This window comes from Trachemys scripta, chromosome 7 (assembly GCF_013100865.1).
Source record: "Trachemys scripta elegans isolate TJP31775 chromosome 7, CAS_Tse_1.0, whole genome shotgun sequence".
In the NCBI taxonomy this organism is placed as follows: domain Eukaryota; kingdom Metazoa; phylum Chordata; order Testudines; family Emydidae; genus Trachemys; species Trachemys scripta.
Genome location: NC_048304.1, coordinates 11,240,091 through 11,266,350, shown reverse-complemented (window position 1 = coordinate 11,266,350; position 26,260 = coordinate 11,240,091). Strand labels below are relative to the sequence as shown.

The 26,260-nt window shown below is 40.0% G+C and overlaps 1 protein-coding gene across 2 annotated transcripts in view; it reads left to right on the top strand.

Moving 5' to 3' along the window:
• Positions 1-25,004, top strand: part of PDZRN3 (PDZ domain containing ring finger 3) — a 201,876-nt gene extending 176,872 nt beyond the window's left edge. For both annotated transcript variants that reach the window (XM_034776215.1, XM_034776216.1), the window contains 7 exons: positions 2,369-2,622; positions 6,286-6,373; positions 14,751-14,849; positions 17,810-17,872; positions 19,177-19,278; positions 21,214-21,330; positions 22,594-25,004. In XM_034776215.1, coding sequence (XP_034632106.1) covers positions 2,369-2,622; positions 6,286-6,373; positions 14,751-14,849; positions 17,810-17,872; positions 19,177-19,278; positions 21,214-21,330; positions 22,594-24,141 — 2,271 coding nt within the window. In that variant the 3' untranslated portion in view covers positions 24,142-25,004. The remainder of the gene's footprint in view (positions 1-2,368; positions 2,623-6,285; positions 6,374-14,750; positions 14,850-17,809; positions 17,873-19,176; positions 19,279-21,213; positions 21,331-22,593) is intronic.
• Positions 25,005-26,260: the final 1,256 nt, after the last annotated feature.

The following is a 26,260-nucleotide window of genomic DNA, read 5'->3' as shown; positions in this document are numbered from 1 at the left end:
CAAGAACATACTCATGGTCCTGGATGTGCTTGCATAGTCCATGCTACCACAGCTCCACTGATATTGTTATTCAAGCTAGCTAGATCCCAGCTAGCTCACGTATTTTTACAAGTGCTCTGAGTGCAGTGTAGACATACCCTTTGTCTGTATTACAATGTTAGGGCACCATTACAATGTTTTATCTGAAAAGTTATTTACAAGATACTGATGCAAAATTGCTTATTCAGAGGTCTTGTCCCAATAGTTTTGTAGTACAGTAATATGATTAAATGATTTTGAAAGAAACTAGAAAAAATAGCCGGAGAATCAATATCTTGTTCTGCTTGGACAAGTGCTGAGGGATTTCTAATCTGTAAGAAGTAAACAGGGCACCACTTTGTGTCTTGCTCAAACGATTAACCTAGTGAAATCTTACAGCTGAAATAAAAAGCAGAATATGGGACCTGTTGCTACCTGGTGAATGAAAATAACTGTATAAATACAACATTTTGCACAGTCTTTAATGCAAACTGTATCCCAAAATAGTAGAGAAAAACAGGAAGATATTTCCAGTCTGCAGTGAAGACCACTCTTGTACCAACAACGTAGAGAGACGGAGAAAATCACCATTAGGGGGCAGGACTAAAAGGAGGGATGGAGAAAATCTATCAAGGACACTTCTGAACAGAGTCCTTAAATTAGGTAGGCAGGCAGTGGAGTTGTCTGATGGTGGGAATGGTGTGGCTGTGCTTCTTGTCCACATGAGTAGCATTCTACGCCGCCCCCTCCGGCAAACCGAGATCGGGGTGCTCAACTTCTGCATTTGGAAACTGTCATGAACTTGTACTGGTTTTGTATTCTAGGCAGAGAGACATGCGAAAGGTAAATGTCAACATTTACAAAATGCTTGTGTACGGTGAAAGGAAAGAGATGGTTATTTATGCAGTGCTGCTCATAGCATTTCGTGTATACACACAACAAACCAAAACAAGGGCCTGGCTCCAAGCGTTCAAAAGTTATGACGCATGCCCCCAAATATCATGAGATTGGCTTGAAATACAACTTTAATAATGGATAGAACTTTGCAGTTCCTTTTCTTTGTTTCCTGGTTTCTGGGTCTTTCGGCTACATTCACTTCACATCGCCAAGCTTTTCTGTACAGCCACGAGGGGTAGAAATTTACATGGTGTTTTTAAACGGATGCTGAGATGCTCATATAATTTCTTGCTTCCAGCAGCTGGAGCTTTCAGAAAACCACCAAATATTATGAGACCCACAATAAACTCACAAGAGGTGGCAACACTGCAAGTGGCAATGGTTGACGTCTTCATTCATTATGTTATTTGTCTCAGACAGCTCACACAGTGAATGAAGACATCAACCACTGCCACTCTTCTAGCATTTCAAAGTTAAAGTGAATGTAGAGCTCCTGAAAGGTGCCGGATGGGCAGCAGAGGGCAGTGAAGTCCTCTTCACTAGAGAAATTAAACTAGTAAAACCCGGCCAGTGGCTTTGCAAACTTCCCCATACTGTCTGCCCCTTGACCCCCAAGGTTTGCCTAACATTTGGGCGCCAATTATGATGAGCTGTTGATGCCTATCTACTACAGATAAATAACTGGGAACATTTCATAGATCACTGAATAGTCATCCAATGAGTGCCCCTTTTGGCCACTGTCAGCTTGGTCCAAATTGAAGCTGGTGACCTACCTTACTAGGGTAGTCACATGTTCCCCATAGTAACTGAACACCTCATGCACACTAGTAAATCTATCCGCACTACACTCCTGCAAGTGTGGAGAAGTGTTCCACAGTTACAGACACAGAACTGAGGCCAGACACTGAGTGAAGCTGAGACATTAGAGTTGGATTTTTTTTAAGAGTTTATCAGCCAATAGGCTGCACACTTTTTGAAAACCTGGCTCTAAAGTGATATGCCCCAGGGCACACAAATAGTTTGTAGCACAACCAGGAATTGAACCCACATCTACTGAATTTCAGTACCGTGTCTTTACCACAAGACCATTCTTCCTCTCTTGAGATGAAAGGCTCATAACCGTTTAATCCTCTAGCTCTTGTTTTACCTTTACTAATTATCACTTACATAGCACTCTGAAGGTCCCAGGCAGTTAAGTAAGCCACATAGTTTAGACAAGTCCATGGCCTTAAGAGCCTATCACTTCTGTATTTCAAGGTTTTGCACAGCAACTCTCACCATAGTATCTAAGCTGTTGGACAAATATTTTTGTAAAAAAGATGAGGCATCAAGATGGAGAGCAGACTTTTCACTTCTGACTTTTCACAGGCATTTTACATGAATAAGCAAACAAAGGGTGGAAGTTATCATCCCCTGTTCTCTTCTAATTGTTTCCCGTTCACTCTTTCCACAGGTAAATGGAAAAGATTTATCTAAAGCAACACATGACCAGGCAGTGGAAGCATTCAAAACAGCCAAAGAGCCCATCGTTGTGCAGGTCCTGAGGAGAACTCCACGCACTAAGATCTTCAGTCCTTCACATGAGTCTCATCTGGTAGATATGGGCACCCAGACGGATATAACCTTTGAACACATCATGGCTCTAACCAAGATGGGATCCCCTCCTCCACCAGTCTCAGTACTAGATCCATACCTCTTACCTGAGGAGTAAGTAGCCGTTTTTTATAAAGCACTAGAAAACCACTGTGTTTCTTAACTTACCACATTAAGGGTAAGATTTTGAACCCTTCACACACGCTGGTGAGCAGTTACTCACATGAGTAGTCCCATTGAGTTCACAATCAGGCCCTATAAATCTTTTTTGTTTGTAGTTGTTTTAAAGGAAAAGGCTAATGTTGCTTGTAATTCCCCTCACTACCTCTTTGGGTTGCTTATGTTTTAACTTTATTTTTTATGGCTGCCATAAATTGCATACTGCTAAGAGCAGCTGCATTCTGTTCCGGTGTATTAATTACTTTATTATAACCCTGCAGCAATGTTACTCACATAAATTATAGTCTAGGACTGAAATTACTTACCCGTGCTGTCAAGGATGTTTTAGAATCAAAATGTAATTATTGTTAATGGTAGTTTGATGCTTTTGTACTTACAAATAAAAAACTATAATTATCTTCAGACACACATGCACCACACCCCACAGACATTGTTTGAAGAGGAAACAGTTCCCCATAGAATCCATGCTGATTGTCTCCACTCACTTCACATTTGCCTTTGTGAGGCACAGAAGAACATACAAAAGCTTCTAAAGATGTCAACTGTTGTGCATTATGAACCAAATTCTATTTAGTTCATAGCATGTGGTGTTAATGTGCACCCTTAGTCTGCCTGTGCAGTATAAGAGTTCCTGGAGAGAGATGAACAGAAAACATAGGGCTTGTCTACACTTAAAGTGCTGCAGTGGCACAACTGCATTGCTGTAGCAATTAGTGAATGTGCTACATACGCCAATGGAAGAGCTTCTCCTGTCAGTATTGGTACTCCACCTCCCCAAGAGGCAGTAGCTCTGCTCTGTCGACAGGAGAACCCCTCCAGTCAACATAGTGCTGTCTGCACCAGGGGGTAGGTCGGAATAACTACGGATTTTCCACACCCCTGAGCGACATAATTATATCAACGTACGTTCCTAGTGTAGACCAGGTCTGAGCAAGGCCAGGCAGGCTGTGAGCATAAACATAAGAAAAATCCCATTGTGCCCTCCCAGACTCCTTCAGAAAGTTGCTGTAGAGGAGAAACCTAGAGCGGGAATGGACATCAATGCTGTACTACTCCTTTTGGGTTTTCTGGCATGTGAGCCTGCACAGCATGATCCAGAAATTGGTTGTGTGTCTCTAAGTGCATGGTGTTCCCAGTGTTTCACTGTTGGGCATTTTTGTCTATTAACTATTTGAAAGGGGGGTTCAATTAGGAAGTCACTGCATTGCCTCCTGGTTTCCAGCCCACATTTTAGTGCTGCATTGAGGGCTAGTTTTCAAGCTCTCTGACAGTCAACTGGCAGTGAAGCTTACAGCATTCTGGAGAGGATGATATTCTTCTTCTTAGCTAAGTTACGTTACAGTCCATAGAAATATACCCATGGGGTTGATGTTAATGCCATTGCAGTCTCTGAGGAGACATCTGCCTGAATTCCCAGCTGCTAGGCCAAGCACTGTGATGCAATACTACACCATAAACGTGGTAAAGAAGAAGAATTCATGAGAGAAGTCATTTAGGTTACAACATTCATGCATAACAGACCCACCAGTAAGATTGATCCTAAGGGTAATGTGGCAAGTAGCAATCGATCCAGCGGGGATCGATTTATTGTATCTAGTCTAGATGCGATAAATCTATTCCTGAGCGCTCTCCCGTCGACTCCTGTACTCCAGCTTGACGAGAGGCACAGGCAGAGTCAACGGGGGAGTGGTCGCAGTCAACTCACCGCAGTGAAGACACCATGGTAAGTCGATCTAAGTACTTCAGCTATGTTATTCACGTAGCTGAAGTTGCGTAACTTAGATCGATCTCCCCCCACCCCCCCCAGTGTAGATCAGGGCTAACACTGCCAGTCCCACATGAGATATTGATTAGAACTCTGGACATCATCAGTGGCCTGGTTTTGAGCTGCACCTGAACAACTGGGCATGCCAAACTCATATTCAGATGTAAAAGGGCTTGTGCATGCAAAGAGGTATTTAAATACCCCACTAACCCAACTGTGCATGCAAATGAAGAGTTTTGCAGATGCAAATGGTTTTCGTGCTTTTTTTTTTTTTCCTGGTACAATAAGTGTAAAAATGATCCTTTATGTTTAACTTCTCTTGCTGCCTGTTTCAATGTCCACTGAAATCAGTGTGACCCTTGAAGAACAACCCAGATATTTCAGCAAAATAGCAGATACTGTTCTTTAAATGGCCTCTCACTTACACAGAACGTGCATCTAGTTAACAAGGAATCAAATGGAGTTCACTTCAATCTTAGAAGTAAATAAAGTTGCTGCATATTCATTGGCGATCACCAAAGCATTATACTGCTGAAAATCCCAAAAGTGCAAGTAGTGCAGCTGTCTGAAGGGAGCTGGAATTTTAAAACAACATGCCAATAATGATTGGCAATTTAAGGAGAGTGGAGTGTGTTTAAATTGCTAATCATTAAACATACCCCATTGTGTTTCAATTGCCAATCACTAATAACCTATTGTTTTAATCCTAAATAGCTGAGGACCAAATAATGATTATAATAATCCTTAGCAATTTGATAGCACTTTACATCTTCAAAGAAAAGTACAAATATTAACTAAGATGGCAAAGGTAGTTTCACCTCTGCATACATGGGCTGCAATCCAACTCAGTTTATAAATAAAAACAAGTCTAGCATTCTCATCATACTCCCTGAAGAACATTTGTCCATATCACAAAACAGCAGTAATCACACAGCTGAGAACAATTGGAAGTGTCTGCTTAGCAGAAACCAGGAGAAGAAACAGCAGGGGTGTTGCAGGCAAGAGCCAAACTACATTTGCAAAAACTGTGAGAGCCTCCGGTATTCTTGGCTGTATCCAGTTGATCTCTCCCTTTATGCTAACCTTTCACACTCAAGCTATTCTTGTGCAAAATTGTCAAAGTTCTGATCTCCATAATCTCATATATATTACATCTTTTCCTCAAACTGCACACTTCTAATCCCTTTTCAGCTAGATTCACTCTGACCTCTTTGGGTAAACCTCTTTGTGCCTCCGTATCCCCATCTATAAACTGCACTCCTCAGAGATATTGCATGTCTTAATATATCCAAAGCACTTGGACGTTCTTTGATGAAAGGTGCTACTCGGATGTGAAGTACATGTGCACTATAAGATCTTCTCTGAAAAACATAGCACTCTGCAGCCCCAGGTTTTTATTCAAAAATTCTAAAGAATCATCTATGCAGGCGACGTTTTGCCCATCTATCAGCAGAGTTATAGTTTCATTTATCTTACAATTTTATCCTAGTTTTACCAGTTCACCATGCAGCCCCCTTCTCACCTCACCAACTCCTTTTTGTTTTATGGGACTGGCTTTGCGTTCTGGGGGGAAAGGTCACAAATTTTAAATTTACAATATAAAACATTAGAGGGGTCTTTTGATTCTGTCTTTATATTCATCATATTTAAGGTGCAAGTATATCTGTCTAGTTTTCACTTGGTGTATTTATTATTATAAACAGTGCACTCTGCACCATACTTGTTGGTCTGATTGTCTGTCATGTTAGTGATGACCTGCCATGAGACTAAGCTGGATTAATATGCTAATTAGAACAGGGTATCTTATCCTAAAACATACTTTATTTTTCCAGTCATTCATCGGTGCATGAATACTATGACCCGAATGACTACATGGGAGGCATTCATCAAGAAATGGACAGAGACGAGTTAGAATTAGAGGTATTTAATAACTATCAACAAAAATTTAAAATTCAAAATGTTTTATATATTGTCATGTGTCACGGTCTTCTTATTTAGCATTAAACTACAATTACACATGTAGAATGTCAAAAGACATCTTTAACAATTATGCATAAGCATATTTCTCTCCAGTTACGCTGTAGGCGGCAAAAATTAAAGCTTATACAACTATGTTGTGTAATCATGAACTAGATCCTCAGCTGGTGTAAACGGACATTATTCCATACCTGAGGATCTGGCCATATGTAATTACATATTTATTACATGATTTGAAAAACAATATGATTTTGTAGGTGGAACAACATGTACCACAAATTCATAATAGATGATTTTTACACGTCAGTGTTTCAGTGGTATTAATTGTTTTCTAAATATCCATGGGGTTGGAAGCGAGGTTTGCCAGTCTTAATCATATAAAGCTATTTTAAAATTGTAAGCGGAGATCAAAGAAAATATCTCAAATTACTAAGCTGTTTTTCTCTTTCTCATAACTGAAAAGTTACAGCAGTATATGTATAGAATCATAGACATTAAAAGCGGAACAGACATCTGAGCGCATCTAAATCCATCTTCCTGCTAATGCAAAATTTCTATTTTATCCAGTTGATTTTAAAATGTCTTAAAGCAATGGACCTTCCAACACTTCCATTGGGAAAATCTTGTATATCCCAACTGGAAGCTTATTTTTTCAATTTTCCCTTTATGAATTTCATTACATTACTACCAACCCTCCTGCCACTTAGAGTGCAATTTATACACATGGGGCATGATTCAGCAAGGTACCTAAGCATATGTCTAACGTTATGCTCATGAGTAGCTTCACTGAAGTTATTATTTTTATTTCTACATTTACACTGGTAATATAGGTCCTAATATTTCTGTAGCCACTGACTAATGCATCTGTCTTTGTCACTGAAGTCTGACCTGGTTAATATATGCTTGGTTGTCCATATGCTGATGTAACACAAAAGGTTACACTCAGTTTTGGTGCACCACTGATTTCTTACAGTTCAGTCCTGGTAACACTTCACTTTCCAAAGAGATCAGTGGTCACCTAGCTCTGCCACTATTTAAACCAGTGCAAGTTTTACCATTGAATTCAATGGAAGCAGAGTTAAGCAGCACTTTTTGAGAATCTCACCCCATGAGCATGAAGTTGCTCACCTACATTAGTGTTTGCAGGATCAAGGCCTTAATCCACATAAAAAAATTACAAGATGACTAAATTCTACAGGTCTGGCTGTAATTGGTCTCTGTATACAAATTCAAATAGAAATCAGACAAGAATCAAGATATCAGTGATTTCATCAGCAGCTGTCGACGTTTTTGTTGTTACAGTGTCTCTGAACAGTATCTTTTATACACTATGGGAAAATGTTAAGCACATTAGCATTTTCTGCAACTGTCTTTTCAAAATACACCTCTACCCCAATATAACGCTGTCCTCGGGAGCCAAAAAGTCTTACCGCGTTATAGGTGAAACCGCGTTATATCGAACTTGCTTTGATCTGCCGGAGTGCGCAGCCCCGCCCCCCCGGAGCACTGCTTTACCGTGTTATATCTGAATTTGTGTTATATCAGGTCGCGTTATATCGGAGTAGAGTCTTAAGAAATCTAATATTGTGAATAAATTACATTGCTTCCATTAGAAGATCAACCAGTTGAGCTGAAAATTGTTTAAACATGTGCACTTCAGTAGCCAGTTGTTAACACGGCTTAAGCCCCAACATTAATAATTTTGACATTGATACAGTACTTGGTGGCAAAAGGTGATCAGCTCAGTAACACAAGCAGTTGAACATTTGCAACATCTCTGTGGCCTAATAGGATTTCTTAAAAATCACTAAAGATTCTTGTTCAAATCTTGGAGACTAAGATCAATGGAAGAGTCAAAGTGCTATAACAAAGACTTGACTAGCTAGTTGCTTTTTTGTTTGCCTATAGATAGATGTGCTTTAACAGACCACAAAGGCACTTGTTTCGTTGACTATAGTGGGAATGTCTAAAGCAAGAAAACCATCTAGTCACCCTGGGGGGCTTTTATATCTATAAAATGTGCTCTGAATTTCAATCAGAGCTCCTTGTCTAAACTTTTATGACCTATAACTGTCTAGTTATTGACATGTAACAAGTAAACAAGGTCAAACCAGTGAAACATACAGGTTGGCAACATTCTTCTGTAAATGTCTAAAGGGTATAGTTTATGCTGGAATCATTAAAAAAGACATCAAAATTGTGTACCCATTTTGGGCTCCTAAGGTTTCTCTCAAAAATTGATTCATGGTCCAAATTTACTATTATGTGTTCAATTCAGTAAAAGTAAATAAACAAAATGACTTCTTTAACAGTTCTTTCACCAGAATCTGACTGAAAAAATATGGAATTAATATTTCATTTTAAGTTAGCAAATACATTCAAATTTGCAAAGAGACCCAGACAGAATTAATTTCAGGTTGAAAGAGAAGCAATATATCACTGCATGATTTCTCTGGGATGTCATGGATTAAATGTTTATTCAGAGCAAGTCAACCTAGCTGCCAGACAGGTACTATAGAAGGTTCCCTTAGTATGTTAATTCCTTTGGTCTACAAAGGAGAAAATTCTGAACTGAGGGTATGTGCACTTGCTCTCTCAATGTTTACTATGTTATTTCCCTTTCCAACTTTCCTGTTTGTCCAAGCAGGATGTGCATTTTATTCTCAAGTATAGGGATTGAGAGGAATTCTTCCAAGTTACATTTATATTTGAGACAAAGCATATCATGTGTGGGGGGTGGGGGGGAGGACACAACAGAAGCCCTTTGACTTTTCCTAGTTCTTCCACTTCTCCTAGTCGAGTCCCTTATGCACAATTCATGCTAGGCAAGAACCACTTTTGCAGGAGGTTCCTCAGCATGAAGAGGCATGTATCTCTGATACCCACCCTTCTCACAAAGCTCTACCGGGGTGTACATCCTCCCCCAATATCTAATCATTGGTGATAGACACTTTGATGACTGAAATCCACTCTTCGAAGCCTGAAATGGGTCTTTAGTTGCATCAGTGTCCATGTAAGAATCCATATTTGAAAACTGGTTACCAGGTCTGGAGGTTACCCCATCCAGTATGCTTTGATACCCTCCTCTACTTTCAGTTTCTCCTCTTCAAACAAAGACAATCCAGAACTATTTGACAGGGGCTGGCGGCATGCTCAGACGCATACTGCTATATTTTGTAGTCCCTGTGTGCCCAGTAGGTTTTACTCTATCCTAAATTTAAGGCACCTTCCCGCAGCCGTCTTTCTTCCAGAGGGAGGAGCTTTGCTCTGAGCTCAGAAGATCAACTTAGAGATGGTCTGCAATTGGCATGTGCATTCCCAGTTGCCTAGCCATTTCCTCTTGTTTTGTATTGGGGCAGCACTGACAGCTCAGAGACCTGCCTCGAGTGCCTGATTCCTTCCCCCAGGTCATGGCCACTGTGATGTTGATTGATCGGTGGAGGCATCTCTTCATCCACCCATTTCTGGATGACATACATTCATAGATTCATAGATTATAGGACTGGAAGGGACCTCGAGAGGTCATCGAGTCCAGTCCCCTGCCCGCATGGCAGGACCAAATACTGTCTAGACCATCCCTGATAGACATTTATCTAAATGACATGGATGAAGACAGTGAGGGAGGGGGTGTTCATGGTACACTTTTCTGTAGTCTAATGTCTGGGTGATCAGCTGAGCCAAGATCTCTTTCCTTTTCCTAGGAACTGGTCTGCTTAAGGGCCAGTTTTGCACATGGCATTACATTCAAAGATGCACTAAGGCACTCCAACACCCGTAGATATGCTTAGGCTGTGAATGACTCTGAATAGATTAAGTGATCAATTGTTGAAACTGAAAAAGCAGAGTCACCTAGATGAATATTTTGACATTCTTCCATTAGAACACATCCAGAGGTAGCAAAACATTTTAGACCAAATAAACTACCTCAGGGAAGAGAAGGGGGAACTAAGTCTGAAACTAATTACCTTTGGGACCCATGTGAGCAATTTTAGAGAGCTTCCATCATCTTTTAAATTGCCTTACTACTGGCCATCTGCTTAGCTAGGAGAGTGACCAATCTTCAGGTTGTTTTCCACAGGGATTCCAATGCTGCCTTTTATCTGGACAAGACCATGCCTGTCTCTGGTCCTGTCATGCTGAACAATTAATTTAACTTTCTGGCCTCTCTATAGTGCAACTGAGAGGTACCCCCAAAAGGCCCTTTTGGCACCCAGGCTGAAATAAGAAGCATAATACTAAATGTACTTTACCCTTAGAAATACAACACATGAAACGTCTTTTTCTTTGCCACTCGTAGAGCAAGGAAACAGGGAAAGAAGATCAGCTTCCTTGTTGAGGTACAAATGGTAAATCATCTTCAGCACAAAGCAGGGGAACCATCATAAACACCATGCTCTAATATAGGGACCAGTTCCTGTGCTGTTAGCTCAAGAGACAGTCAACAAAAGTTTTTTCCTCCTGCTGAATAAAACAACTACAGCATGGTGATCAGTAAGCTCCTTACAGTACGGCAGGATACTGACATCACAAAGGCTTTGATGTCTCCCCATCTCCACGTTTTATCCACTGTGGAGACTGGCAGAAAAGGAGAAGGCCTGTTGGTTTGGTATCTCAAGGCTCAGCATACAAAAAGCTTCATTTTAAAAAATGTATTTATTTCAAGCTTTGGCTAGACATCCAAATTGAATCTCTGAATCTTTCAGTCATCACTAGCCATTTGTTTCAAATGTTTAATGCTCATTTTTGCCTTTTTAAGCAAAGGTCTGGGTTTTTTATAAATGTGCAAACTGGCCATAATTTCAAATCATCTGTAAAACAATTCAATAATCTGTTGCGAATGAATGTCCTTTTGGGGATAGAGGTTAATTTACTCTTACCACTAATTCTGAATCTATTATTACAAGTGTGTGGAGGGATAATAATATCATAGTGCATGATCATTCTTCTTGCCTTGCTATAAATGTCATACAGGTTTTAGCAACACACTTTTTGAGCTCCCCTGGTCTCTAAGCCAACCATTCTTTTAAGCCGTTTTCAAATTGAGTATGGAGAGTATTCTAACATTTCCGACAAACGTATGTACAAATTCCACTTTTACCAGATGTACGCAAAGGATCCAGGTCATTTTTCTTATGTCTATAAAGGTTATATTACAGCAATACATATAGAATGTAATTCTGATTTGTATCTTATGAACACTGCTCCGGACATTACAGCATCTAGTGAAAACCCCCATTGTCCAGTTTCTAACGTTTGTGGATCTGTTCCAGGTGTCATACGCATACATAGGCTCCTCTTTCCCAATGTAGGTGGCTGATGTGTTTCATAATGTAGCTATGATCTTCTACACGGGTCATCACCACAACGTCTGAGCATCTATCCAGCCGAAAATATTCCTCCATCCCAGTTCTAGTATAAAACACCAAACTAAGCTAAAAGAATGTCCACATGACAGGGGCTTTGGGAGCAATCCAGCAATCACCACACATGAAACTTTTGTCATCTGCAACAGGATTAGGGCTTGCAGGATAAAGCCATTTGCCTGTCTTGCAGTACAGGAACTACAAAGTGATAGGCAGGAGATGTAGAATGTCAAAGGAGTCAAGTTTTAATTTACCCTTTCAAAAAAATCTACATGCCAATATTCATTCCTAGACTTTTCATTCTCAAATACAAATGGACAAACTATCATTGGGCTTTGTAGATTGTGATTTTTCCCCCCATGTAACAGAACCTATGCATTAAAAAAAAATTGACTCTGAATATGGAAAATAGCCTTTGCTTTAAAGAATTTGGATTTGTGTATTTATACATATAAAACCTTTCAAAGCTTTCTGATTACATTAAAACTTTATTGAGGAAAAGGCACATAGAAAACAGCTGTTTCTATTTTTCACAAAAATTATCATATTTAGAGTAACATGAAATCCCAATTATTCTACTTCTTCCCAGGGCTAGAGGGATTACCCAAGTGTATGCCTACCAATTAATTATCTGTTAAAAAAAAATCAGGTACTAAACACCTGCTCTGAGTCTCTTTTTGCAGGATTTTTTTTTCCAAAAGGCCACCTGTCTAAAGATTTTCCTTATATATATTTTAAAATTCCCTGAGGTGATTTATCCCCTTAAAATATGTCACATCAGACTATCCCTCATGCTTATGTATTAAAATGCACAATTATATAAAATGCATTGAAACAAATGAGTGTCATTAGTAAATATAAGCTATAAGCAAGAATGGACAAATACCTTGTCCACCTCCCCAAAAAAATAGTAAAGTATTAATCATCAAATAGGATCCGTCTAACGAGGCTGAAGTGTTTCACACTTTGCTGTATTCTTTCATTGCAGATATAAGACAATATGATCTTGTACAGCAGCTAAAACTTACCTTATTCTTTTCTTCACAGCCACATTCTCAGATGCTTAGAGTGCATAAAGCCCTCTTAAAGACATGAAGCCCCTTTGTTAAGGTACACAGAAAAATGCAGAAGAACTGTACTAAACCTAATTTAGTGGCATAATGCCTGATTCTCCCCCATAAGATCCAGAATAAACCCACTGACATCAAAAGAGTTACTCTGGATGTACACCAGCATAATTGAGACCAGAATCAGCCCCACTTTATCTAATCATTCCTATTGAACAGTTTCAGTCTCCTGTCTAGAAATGGCAAAGCTTTAGAAATACGGAAAAATTCTGCAATTAGAGCGAGGTGTTCAACCTTTTTGTAACATAAGAGGGGAGAGGGGAAGCTGAAGTTCACCATGGATGCTATTGATTGAAACCATTTAAATATCATCTGAAATGTCATTGACATTTACTGCTATGGTGTGGGGTTTTTTTAAAAAAAAAATTACACATGTTGACAAGTAAATAACAAGAGACTGCTGATCTTGGCAGCTGTCATCTAGACAAGCCAATAAATTATTCAGATCAGCTTGTTTCATTGTCTTTCCCCATATGAATGGCACCGCAGGTTGAAATTGAGAGATGTTCAGAAATAATTAATTATGTTATCAAGACTTTTACATTAGAATGGACAAGCAGCAGCAAAAGTTGCTAAGATAGGGTTTCTTCACGGCTTGTCGTGAGAAAGTTCAGGGATTCATACATGGGCTCATGCCCTCATTCTGATCCCATGCTTTTGACCAGTTTTTCTGCTCTCTCTAATCCCATTTCCAACAGCAGGTCTCCATCACAGCATCTTTATTTTGCAGGTAGCAAAGAACATATGGCCCCTTTCAAGGCTGCACTCCATTAATCAGCTGTCAGGGCCCTCTAAAAACAGTTTGCTACCCATACCATTGCTTACCTATCTGTGGGGGGGGTGGAAAGGACATCATTCCTCATGTCACTTGTGGAAGCCTTCTCAGAAGTGATGCAGCAGAATCACAGATTGGCCACGACTAGGACATGATTCCAGGCAAGGTCCTACGTCCAAGAACTGTGAATGCTTGAAATTTTCTGTGATTCTCAGCACACCACTCTTGAGATGGTGAGGCAGTGGGAGGAGGCAGACTGCCAGCTGGCGATTTCTCTGCACTATGGAAAAAAACTCAGCTGGGCATATTAACTGTCTTTACCAACCTGTGTACTGATGCAAAGGGCATATGAACATGGGGAGACTCTAACAGAGGATGTTTTTTCACAACAAGTCTAGAATCTTAATATTTTTTAAATGAAAACTTACATTCCTCCAAGACTAACTGTGCCACCAGAGAATGCTGGAATGGTATAGTGTGGCCTGTGTGCTCAATCTACATTCTGGCAAAGCTAAAAATATATTTCTACAGCCACTGTCACACCCATTGCTGAAAATACATTGATCTTGCAGCCACCAGCTTCTTTCTTTTCTTAGCAACTTATTAAGTCGTTCCTCTCTGAAAGTTACAAAACTATGAAGATTAATGTAACACAGCGTGGTGTACTCTTCCAAATAAATCAGAAAATATTGTCAAATGTTGCACTATTCATAGGAAAATATATGCAACCTATGGCAAATATTGAAATAATACTTTCTAAAATATTTTAGCATTGGAAGTCTTGGCACCACATGAAATATAGGTAATTTTTCTTCTTTAAGATCAATAAAAGGTCCATTTTCAAAATGACTTTGTATTGATTGAAGGGTCAAAAATGCCCTAGGTATTGATTGTCTGCACATAATCCACTTTTCACTCAGTCAGTTAACATGGTCTTCACAGTAAAATGAAAAGAGATCCAGTATATCATTGAAGCAAAATATTTTCATTGCATTTGAAAAATTGCTTTCATCACTCACTGATGTCTTATTCAGAACATCCTTTTCTTTGCCTAGGAAGTGGACTTGCATAGAGTGAACAGCCAGGACAAGCTCGGCCTTACTGTATGTTATCGAACTGATGATGAAGATGACATTGGTATTTATGTTAGCGAGGTAAGATTGAGCTGCTTTACATATGGGACAATTTGTCTTTGTAAGACAAAGGCTAAGAAAAATATCATCCCTGCTCCTATTCTGTCATGTCTGGTGATGTTCCAAAAACATTTGGGAGTGGAATAATTAGAAGATAATTGCTTATTTTCCTTTCCACTGCGTAATGGGTAAAATTCTGTGTCCATTGAAGTCAATGGCAAAATTCCCATTAACTTTAGTGGGGCCAAGATTTCACCCAATATTTCAGTTTAGTGCATGTCCAAAGACAACATTGTACCTTAAAATAGAAAACAAATTCCCTCCAGCGTTTCTCATTTATGTTTCTTCTTCTGCGCTCTCTTCTCTAACAATGACATATATTTATATTTCTACAATTTAAGGCCCACACATTTGTTCTAGATCCACCACCCACAGAACTTCCATTAGTCTTGGTAAGCTTTAAAACCAAGTATTGCCATCATTAGACAATCTGGCACCAATTCCCTTTCACCCAACTCCCCGTTCTGTGGATGACGCTCCCACATAATCTGATCCCTCCCCTCGGCCCCCACCTAAGGCAACTACCCCCAACCATCCATGCGGTCAGAGGGCTACAGTAGCTTGTGGCCTTGATATGAGCTGCACCAACCCAACACATTTTTATATGCTATACTCCATTTTAATAACCTGGAGTGCTGTACGTGTATGGACAGATTATATAATTCTACTATAAAATGTGGTTCTCTCCAATGGAACAGCACTGTTCAGAGAAGCACTAACCATTGCAAAATCCCACAAACAGTCATATGGGAAGGCTGAAAAATTGGAAGGAGTCATCAGTATATACATAAAAAGCCTGGTTCTGGTGTCACTAATGTTGTAACTCCCACAAAAATCTGTTCTCAGCTTCCCAAGTGAAGTTTTATGTTCTTTTTTGGTTGAAAAATTACTTTTTTGTCAAAATGGACGTTTCCTTGGAAACGCTTTGATTTTGATGAAATTTTTCATGTTTTCATTGAAAACCCAAAATCTTCTGAAGAAAAAGTGTTGAGCAAAATAAAACCTTTTTCGTTTTCTTATAAATTGTTCTCAGTAACAAATCATGTCCAAACAAACTCTAGTTGTGCCCCTAAATTTGAGAACCCCTACCTAATCCTGTAACATAATCTGGAGACAATGTCAAAGGGCAAAACATGCTTTGTACCCTCGCCTTTCTACCACCTTGAGAGTTAGGGTTTGTCTACACTTACATTTTATAGCGCTCTAACTTGCTGGCTCAGGGGGGTGAAAAATGACCCTCCTGAGCGCAGCAAGTTTGAGCGCTTTAAAGTGCTAGTGTGGACAGGCTCCGAGCGCTGGGGAGCCGCACTTGGAGCTATTCCCCTCGTGGAGGTGGATTACCAGGAGCGCTGGGTGAGCTCTCCCACACTTGGGAGCGCTCCCGCGGCAGCACTTTGAAGTTTCTAGTGTAGACGTAGCCTTACTCCAGAACTATTGCATAAGAACAGCCACGCTGGATCAGACCAATGGTCCATGTAGCCCAATATCCTGTCCTCCAACAGAGGCCAATGGCAGGTGCTTCAGAGGGAATGAACAGAACAGGGTAATTATCGAGTGATCCATCCCCTGTCATCCACTCCCAGCTTCTAGCAAGGACACCCAGAATGTGGGGTTGCATCCCTGACCAGCTTGGTCAATAGCCATTGCTGGACTTAGCCTCCATGAACTTATATCGTTCTTTTTAGAACCCCATTATAGTTTTGGCCTTCACAACATCCCCTGGCAATGAGTTCCACATGTTGACTTTGCATTGTGTGAAGTACTTCCTTTTGTTTTTTTTAAACCTGCTGCCTATTAATTTCATTTGGTGACCCCAGCTCTTGTGTTATTTGAAGGAGTAAATATCACTTTATCCATACCATTCATGACTTTGTAGACCTCTATCATATTCCCCCTTAGTTGCCTCTTTTCCAAGCTGAAAAGTCCCAGTCGGGTTTAATTAAAAACCTGTTTCTTTGAATGATTGTGCCAACAAACATGAAATGCCACATCCTCTCTACCATGAAATAAAAATGTATATTTTTAGTAGTGTCAGATCATTAGCTCCTTAAAAAAATGTTGTTCATGGACACCACAATCATTACATTGACACCTAACTCTCGTGTTTACTGAAATAGAGCCATACAGTGTATTTAACTTCAGATTAGATTTACCAAGAATTCTTAATGTTCTTAATGCATCTGATGTCTATTTTTCATTGCTCTGAAAACCAAGATAAATAGAATAAAATTGCAAGCATTTTTATTAGGTTGCAAGTGAATATTTCATGCCTGCTTGACATTCTGTGCTTCCTTTTATACAACAAACAGTAATTTATACATAGACTTAGCTAACCTTTTATCACTCATGGATCCATTTCAAATTAAATAGTTATTTAGGGAAAAACAAACGTAAATGTAACATATTCCTCCATTACAACATACCAATTAGGGCCTAATCCTTCCATTATTCCATGTAAAAGAATTGCAGGCATAGATCAGATAACTGCATTTGAAAATTAAAATGTTAATTATGAAAGCACAAATGAGCAAACTTTTCTAATATGTAATACGAGCCTGTCTTCTCTGGAGGCTCATGTCAGGAAGAAAACCTTTTACATTTAACCCAGTTGTTTTAAATTTGTGGTTCCCCCTTCTCATGAAAGCAAGGGAGAACTCTAATAATTATTTATGAAGTAAAAACCATGGACCCAGCCCTGGATGTTCACATCTCAATTTAACCCATGTTACTTGCATTTCAAATATCATGTTTAAAGTGGGAAGTGAAAGATTGATCTTTTAAACCTCCATAGCATATACGAGCAGTGCTTAATTTGTGCTGGGCTGAGCCCTGGCACCTCTAGGCCTGGCAGTTCATAGCCCCGGCACCTCCGGGCTTGCTGCATCAAAGTTTACACTGTTTACATGTCTTTTGTTTTGCAGATTGATCCCAACAGCATTGCTGCGAAAGATGGTCGCCTGCGGGAGGGAGATCGCATTATTCAAGTATGTGTGCAAATCATTCAGAGATGACTTGCCTTCTGCGATGTACTGTAGCCATTTGAATTTACACATCAGATTGCTTCACACACTTTATTTTAGGATTGCTGCAGTGAATCATTCCATTATAGCCTTAATAATTCTGCCCTCCCTTGTAACTTTCCTCCAAAATTTTCCTTTGAGCTACAGTTTTTTCAGGTTTAGGGCTTGTCTAGACAGTGCGTCGAGATGGGGTTTAACTGGCCATGCAGACCCCTGGTCCTGTGCACTGAAAGTTCCCTTTAGTGCATGATAGCAGGGTCCACACAGCCAATTAGGGTGCGGCAGGTTAGTGCGCGACTGATTTACAACCCAGCTTACAGCACACTGTCTCTCCATCTAGACACCCTCAGTGTAAACCCTTAAGGGCCAAGTTTTGATAGCCTTGGTCAAGTTGCAGATATAGTGTACTAGCCCAAAGTGTTTTTTATTTTGAAAAGCTGAGTAAAACTGGAGGAGTCATTTTTGAGTTGTGTGGCCATGAAAAGTTAGCCAGTATTCTGCACCTAGCCTCTTTTCCAATAATAGTGGCTCGTTTTCATTCTCTTTAGCCTACCCTCAGGCCTGGTCTACACTAGAATATCTTACCAGCAAAACCTGTTTTTTTTTCCAGCACAGCCTGCCATGCATCCATGCTTAATTTTGTCTCCTACCAAGGAAACCATCCACTTTTTCCAACAGTTATTCTCCTCTTTGGAACAGCATAAGAACCATTCCAGCATAGTTCTTCTGACGCTGTGACAATGTGGACACACAGATACCTGTACCAGCATAAGCAGTCCTCCCACAACACAGCATCTATTTCAGGAGTGATTTATCTGATAGTACTTTAGAACTTCACGGCTCAGGATCATACTGGCTAGAAGTCCACCTCCTTTTTAATTGCCGGCGTGGTCTTCACTGGGAAATTCTATCCCCTTGGCCATATCCAGAGTTATGAAACTATTCTGGTTCCCTGTTGTGATTTACTCATATCTCTCCCCTCCTATCTGGCTCCATTTCTATGACAAGACTCCTTCCATATAGCCACACACACACACACACAAAATATGAAAAATATGGAATAGATGCCAGTCTCAGGTGTTCTCCATCAAAATATCTGCCACAACACGGACATACACGCTCTACTGTTTCAGATTTGTACAGAGATAATATGCAGCATGTCTCATATGAGAATCTCTCTAGCCATGCAGTTCAGTGGAGCCCACCACAATGGAATTTGAGCATCCAAATGGCAACATTTCACTTTTTTCCCCTCATATATTTTTTAGATTAATGGCATAGAGGTACAGAACCGAGAAGAAGCTGTGGCACTTCTAACCAGTGAAGAGAGCAAGAATGTCTCCTTACTTGTAGCAAGACCAGAAATCCAGGTACAGAGAGACTATTATATACTTACTGAAAATTGAAAATAGAGAAGCTGAATTCTAGAATAAAGTAATTGGATTTTGAGGTGGTTTCATTTTCTATTTTAAAAAAAGTAATACACCTCTACCCCGATATAACGCTGTCCTCAGGAGCCAAAAAAATCTTACTGCGTTATAGGTGAAACCGCGTTATATCGAACTTGCTTTGATCCGCCGGAGTGCGCAGCCCCGTCCCCCCCGGAGCGCTGCTTTACTGCGTTATATCCGAATTCATGTTATATCGGGCCGTGTTATATCGGGGTAGAGGTATATACGGTTAGACTGGAGACTCTCACAACATATGAAATAAGTTCCTGAGAGTTCACTATGACATTTTGCCACACTTAATATTAAGGTTCAATTTATAAAGGGTTAATAAATGATTAATCATGTAACAGATATGAGGAGTACCTGTTACAGATGGCTATAGATACATCAGTAGAAGGTGTTGTGGATAGTTACATGCCATGGTTACAAATAATGTACTGATCTCTATAATACTCTATAGAAATTGATTAACCAGCACTTATTAATCATTTATTGGCCCTTTGTGTCCTATCTATAAATGGAGCCTTTGTGTAAAGTGTGATTGACATTTTGGTCAGGTCTAACCTAGATGGCTTCTCTTCTCAGCTGCAAGACCTAGGTTTGAAACTCAATCCTACCCTGCTTACACTCCAGGGCTGGGATTTGAGTGTCCCACACATTCAGCAGCATTTACTATAATTATTAGTAGTACTAGAGTTGTCCTGTGAATGTGTCCCCCTTGCTCAAAACTGTTGTGATCATGCATTCAGGCAGTGGAGCATGGGTAAGGGTCAGTTTGGAGAATCCACAGCTACCTGAACACTCCTGCTCTTTCCTTGGAGATGTGGGGGAGGAGGGATAGGGTAGCCACTTTCACATCCCTAGAAAACCGGACATTTCAGTACTTCCAGGTATGACATCTACCGAGCCTGACCACTCAGGTCGAGCAATAGGTTCAAGATTTGAGTATATAGAATATATATATCCTAGCTACGTGCACCAAAACCACCACCCACCTCAGAAGTAAATAACTATCGTATATTTCTAGGAACAGCAGGGAATTTGGTGGGGACAGTAGGGGAGAGGGACTTTTGAGGAAAGACAAGGAGAGATTTTTTTTTTAGAATTGATTTGTAGTCTAAACTGAGCAAGTAGCACAAATATATTATTGCGGACCAGATCCTGCTACTGGGAATGCAAGCAGCCTCATGCAAAGAAGAGATTGAATCCTAAAAGTTCTCCTTGTGGCAGGTCATTGTTTGCCCTTAGAGTAGCACATAAAAAAGAGCTGCATGTTCATTTCCATGTAGGCATTGTAGTTGTAGCAAGGTTAGTCCCATGACATTAGAGACAAGGTGGGTGAGGTAATATCTTTTATTGGACCAATTTCTGTTGGTGAAGAGAGAAGCTTTGGAGCCACACAGGGCTCTGCTTCAGGTCTGGGGAAAGTACTCCCTGGGTCACAGCAAAATGCAAGGTGGAACAGATTGTTTAGCATAAATAGTAAGGAACCATTTAAGGTAGAGTGGCCCATTAACATCTCTGCCGTCATAAGACAAAAAGGGGGGTTAATGGATTACAGATTGTTGTAATAAGCCATCAATCCAGTGCCTCTGTTCAGTCCACGCTTTTTAGTGTCTCACAGATTAATCAATTTAAGCTCCCAGGCTTATCTTTTGAAAGTGTGCAGGTTCCTTTGAGGATGAGGACTGATAGGCCAGACATAGAGTGATACACAGCAAAGTTGCAGAAAGCAGCTCCCTTGATCTCCTGATAATTTTCCACAAAGAGGGAGCATATATTTATGTCAGTTTTCATCCTTATGACAATGCTTGGTGTGGGGTTTTTTTTATTTATTTATTCCCTTTCATGTAGCTGGATGAAGGATGGATGGATGATGACAGAAATGATTTTCTGGATGACTTACACATGGACATGCTAGAGGAACAGCACCACCAGGCAATGCAGTTTACTGCCAGCATGCTTCAGCAGGTAATGCCACTCCATTGTGCAGCCTTGTCAAAACGTCACACACACCCCTTGAGATTCTGATACTGAATTCAACTGAATGAACCAACCACTATTTTTTATGACGATCTAAGCAGAAAGGGGCTCTGCAAAATCTAGTTCCAGGATGATATCTGCAAACTGCATAGAAGACTTCACCTCAATAAGCATACATTTTCAAATCTGCTACTGTTTTTTTCCCATTTAAAACACAAGCACAGTTCAAGCGTTTAATAGCCTTCTTCATAGGAATCCACCATTGTGGCTGTGGTCATTCAGGTGAATAGAATTAGATACATGATAGCTTCCAGTCCATCTTGCTAGCTAATTAATAAACATAAATCAGTTCTGGAAAGAACATTCCATGAGTTTGAAAACTTGAATCAGCTTTAATTGTAAGTCAGGTTTAACACACTTGATAGTGACAAAGACAAAGAGTGTCAAGGACAATGATTATCACAGTGGTACCTAGAGTCCCCTGCCAATGTTGGACACTAATGAGCTATTCATTGTACATACTCATAATAAGAAATTATCTCTGCCCTGATGTGCTTACAATCTTAGTGGACAGGAAAGGCAAAAGGTGGGAGAAAGGGAGTATTATTTTATACCTGGGGAACTGAGGCAGCGAACAAGTGACTTACCCAGGATCACACAAAAAGTATGTGGCAGAGCCAAGAATTTAATCCAGATCTCCTGTGCCCCGGCCCAGAACTTTAACCACAAGACTATGTTACTTCCTTGACATACACATGTATAATGCATTTGCAATTATGCTAATTCACATATAAATTCCGCAGTTCTCAGCCAGAATTTTCTACAACATTCCATGATCTAAAATTGGGAACAGCTTTTCAAGAGAGTTCTGCTCCCATTTCACCCCCAAAAATAAGAGATCAGATTTTTTAAAAGAGCTCAGCACGTTGGGTCATAGGCGTCACAGTAGGAGCTGCTAAATGCTGAGCAATTTTTAAAATTTGTTCCTAATTTCAGCACCTGAATGGGAGTGGAGATCTTTCGGAAATCTAGCCCCTAGTGTGGATGTTGAGCAATTGAAAATCGGCCACTGAGCTCTGTTGAAAATCTGGTCCATGATATGTTTCCTAAACTCACTGGGGTAATAAGTGAACATGCAATGACTGGTAGATTAAGAAAACTTAGAATGACTCAGGGCTTTTATTATTATTTAAACTCGCAAAGAGTTTGTCTTTAATTTTTCCATTTATACTTTTTTATTTTTTATTTTAGAAGAAGCACGAAGAAGATGGAGGCACCACAGACACTGCCACTATCTTATCTAACCAGCACGAGAAGGACAGCGGTGTGGGACGCACAGATGAGAGCACGCGAAACGATGAAAGCTCAGAGCAGGAGAATAACGCCGATGATCACACCACTTCCTCTAACACTTTAGGAAGCCAGAAGAAGCTGGTGTACAGTCATGACACTCTAGGAAGTGGTGACATGCAGTTCAGCAATGAGTCATTTATCTCAGCCGACTGCACAGACACAGACTTCCTCAGCATCCCGGTGGATGAATGTGAGAGATTCCGCGAACTGCTGGAGCTGAAGTGCCAAGTCAAGTCTGCCAACCCATACAGTCTGTATTATCATAACAGTGCCCTGGATATAAGTAAGAGTGACCACGAAAGCGTTGACAGGGAGCTGGAGATGCTGAACGAGGAGCTGCGGAATATTGAGCTAGAGTGTCTGAATATCGTGAGAGCTCATAAAATGCAACAGCTGAAGGATCAATACCGGGAGCCTTGGATGCTCCATAACAGCGGATTCCGTAACTACAACACGAGCATCGATGCGCGCAGGCACGAGCTCTCAGACATTACAGAGCTCCCTGAGAAATCTGACAAGGACAGCTCGAGTGCGTATAATACAGGCGAGAGCTGTCGCAGCACACCGCTCACGCTGCAGATTTCCCCTGACAATTCACTGCGCAGAACTGCAGAAGGCAGCAGTTGTCAAGGTAATGAGGGGGCAGAGGCATACAATGTCTCCCAGAAGAATTTGCTACCTAGCTCAGAAAGTCACGAATCCGGCTCTGCTAAATATCTCTCGTCACCTAAAGATCCAGACCTTGGCAAGCAACTGGAAAGCAACGAACGAAAAGCCAGTGATGGAAGCAAAAGCCCAGCTCAGAAACTGGCTGGCTCCTACATCTCTCCATATCATCACTCTCCCTATAAACACGCTCATATCCCAGCCCACGCTCAGCACTATCAGAGCTACATGCAGCTGATACAACAGAAATCAGCCGTGGAATATGCACAGAGCCAAATGAGCCTAGTGAGCATGTGCAAAGACTTTAATTCTTCAAGCCAAAGTGAACCCCGGATGGAATGGAAAGTCAAGGTCAGGAGTGATGGAACCCGCTACATCACAAAGAGGCCAGTCAGGGACAGGCTGCTGAGAGAACGTGCCATAAAGATTAAGGAAGAGCGCAGTGGTATGACGACAGATGACGACGCTATAAGTGAGATGAAGATGGGCCGCTATTGGAGCAAGGAGGAACGGAAGCAGCATTTGGTGAAAGCGAAGGAGCAGAAGAGGCGGCGTGAGTTTATGATGCAGAGCAGGTTAGATTGTTTAAAGGAACAGCAAGGTGCAGACGAAAAGAAAGAGATGAACATCATTGAACTGAGCCACAAAAAAATGATGAAGAAAAGGAATAAAAAAATCTTTGATAATTGGATGACAATCCAAGAACTCTTAACCCATGGCACAAAGTCCCCCGATGGCACGAGAGTGTACAATTCCTTCCTGTCAGTGACTACTGTATAATCACCATTGCTGAATTATGTACATAAAACACTACCATTGGGGTAGAAATCCCTGCCTCGTTCAATGTGGCAAGTTTTTTTGTATATAAGATACAGTCATCAACTTTATAATTAAAGTACTGAATTCTACAACTTTGGGTGCCAACATTCTTTATTGGAAAGTGGAGACAGAACCCGCCCATCCCTTTTGAAGGCAATATTAATGCAACTTTTTGGAATACTGATTGTACTTTTTTACTCATTACCTTTTACATCAAGTGTTTAAATATCAGAAAACATATTAACCATACTTAAGCAGATAATTTGTTTAAACTGTATTCATATAAAAGGTTACACATGCTTTTCTTTGCCTAAAAAACACAAAAGCAACTGCAAATATGTATTTTTATGAAAGCATATTTTGTGATATTACTTTGCTGTTGTGCACTTCTGCACACACTGCTGTTTATCAATATTTAGCTCAAGGTTAATCGCAAAAGTATTGAACTCCTGATAGAGTCATTCTCCTGTAATATTTAACATTTATCAAACCAGCAGGCTTTAGAGTTATGATCAGCATTTAAACATTTTTCTTTTTAAAGGTATCTAAAGGAAATATATAGGTTTCAGCTGAAAGGCCTGAGGCAAAATACACTACACTGCAGCTTTAAAGGATTTTAAAGCATGTTTGCAAGTGTTGCAACCTGTTGAAAGAATGTGCATGTACAGCTAAGTTGTTTACACAAAACAGTTTGTGTAATTTGAAATGCCCATTGTAGTAACTGTTTGCTTTGTAGATTTGAATGTACTGAATTATAAAAGCAGTTTCATGAAATCATTAGTTACAAACATTAACAAGTAAATAAATTATTGTTTTATATTTCATATGTTTTGATTTTTTTCTTTAACCCAAAGTCTTATTCAAGTTATATTGTTTAGAGTAAGCCTTTGCTTAGAGGACAGTAGAAGAGTCCTGTGGTAGAGGACCAATTGGACAAACTACAATACAATTAGACAAACTACAACACTAGATTCTAAATCATCATGACAAAAATGCACTATGGATGTTTTACCTTCTTTATACGAGTCAATCACTGTTGATTTCTGTGGATAAGTTCAGTCCACATACTAGGACTGCAATCAGAAAACACAAATTTAAATGTTATTTCCGCTGATATAGAGCATTTATTAAAGGGAAAAAAGAAATAGGGCTTGGAATTTTGGTTTTTTGCTTTGTTTTTTATTTTCTTCTTCTTTATGATGTATAAAGATGGCCTGAGTGTGTGGGTTCCTCCTACACTCAAAAAAAGATTGGGTGGGGGTTTTTTTCCAAATTTTTTTTCTGATTGTTATTGGAAATTGAGGTCTGGTCTAGGCTGGAATTCTCTGCAAATATTAGCAATCTAGTGAAATGGTGACATCAGATTTGCTAAGAGAGGAAGCAAGGAAAATTAGTAGGAAAGGGAATTGTAGGCTATTGAAATCTGTTTTGTTAACAATTATTTAACTGCAATGACAAATTAACATTTTGGATAAAGGACCCTCAAATGGTAGATTAAGTTTCACTGAACACATCTTTCCTCCAAAGCAACTAGAAAAGAACCAACTTTACATTCCTGATATTTTAAAGGGGGGAAAGAGCGTGGGCAGAGGAGCTAAGAAACCTTTGAAGGCCTATTTTGTCCATTATCAGGAATCAAATGACGTGTACAAGTCCATTTTTTTTAACACTTTGAAAGTCACCTTGAAATGCAATAGTAAATATATATCTGCTGTACCCCTCAGCAAGCTACCATAGATATTAGGAAACAGATCCTCACTTATTATAAATTGTCATAGTTCCATTAAAGTCAATAGAGCTATGACAATTTACACTAAGGGTCTGCCCCAAGGCTTCACCCTAGATGTTTCAAACCATTACCACCCTAGTAGCTACACAGTAGAAGAAATAACATATGATTTTTACAACACTGTGCCCTCAGCAGAAGATTCCTACACTCCATCACTAACTTCAGGCTGCACTAATTTGACTTCTCAAAGAGAACCCAGGGAATTATACACAGTCAGCCTAACTTTGGTACCAGGAAAAATACTGGGACAAATTATTAAACAATCAATTTGTAAGCGCCTGGAGGATAATA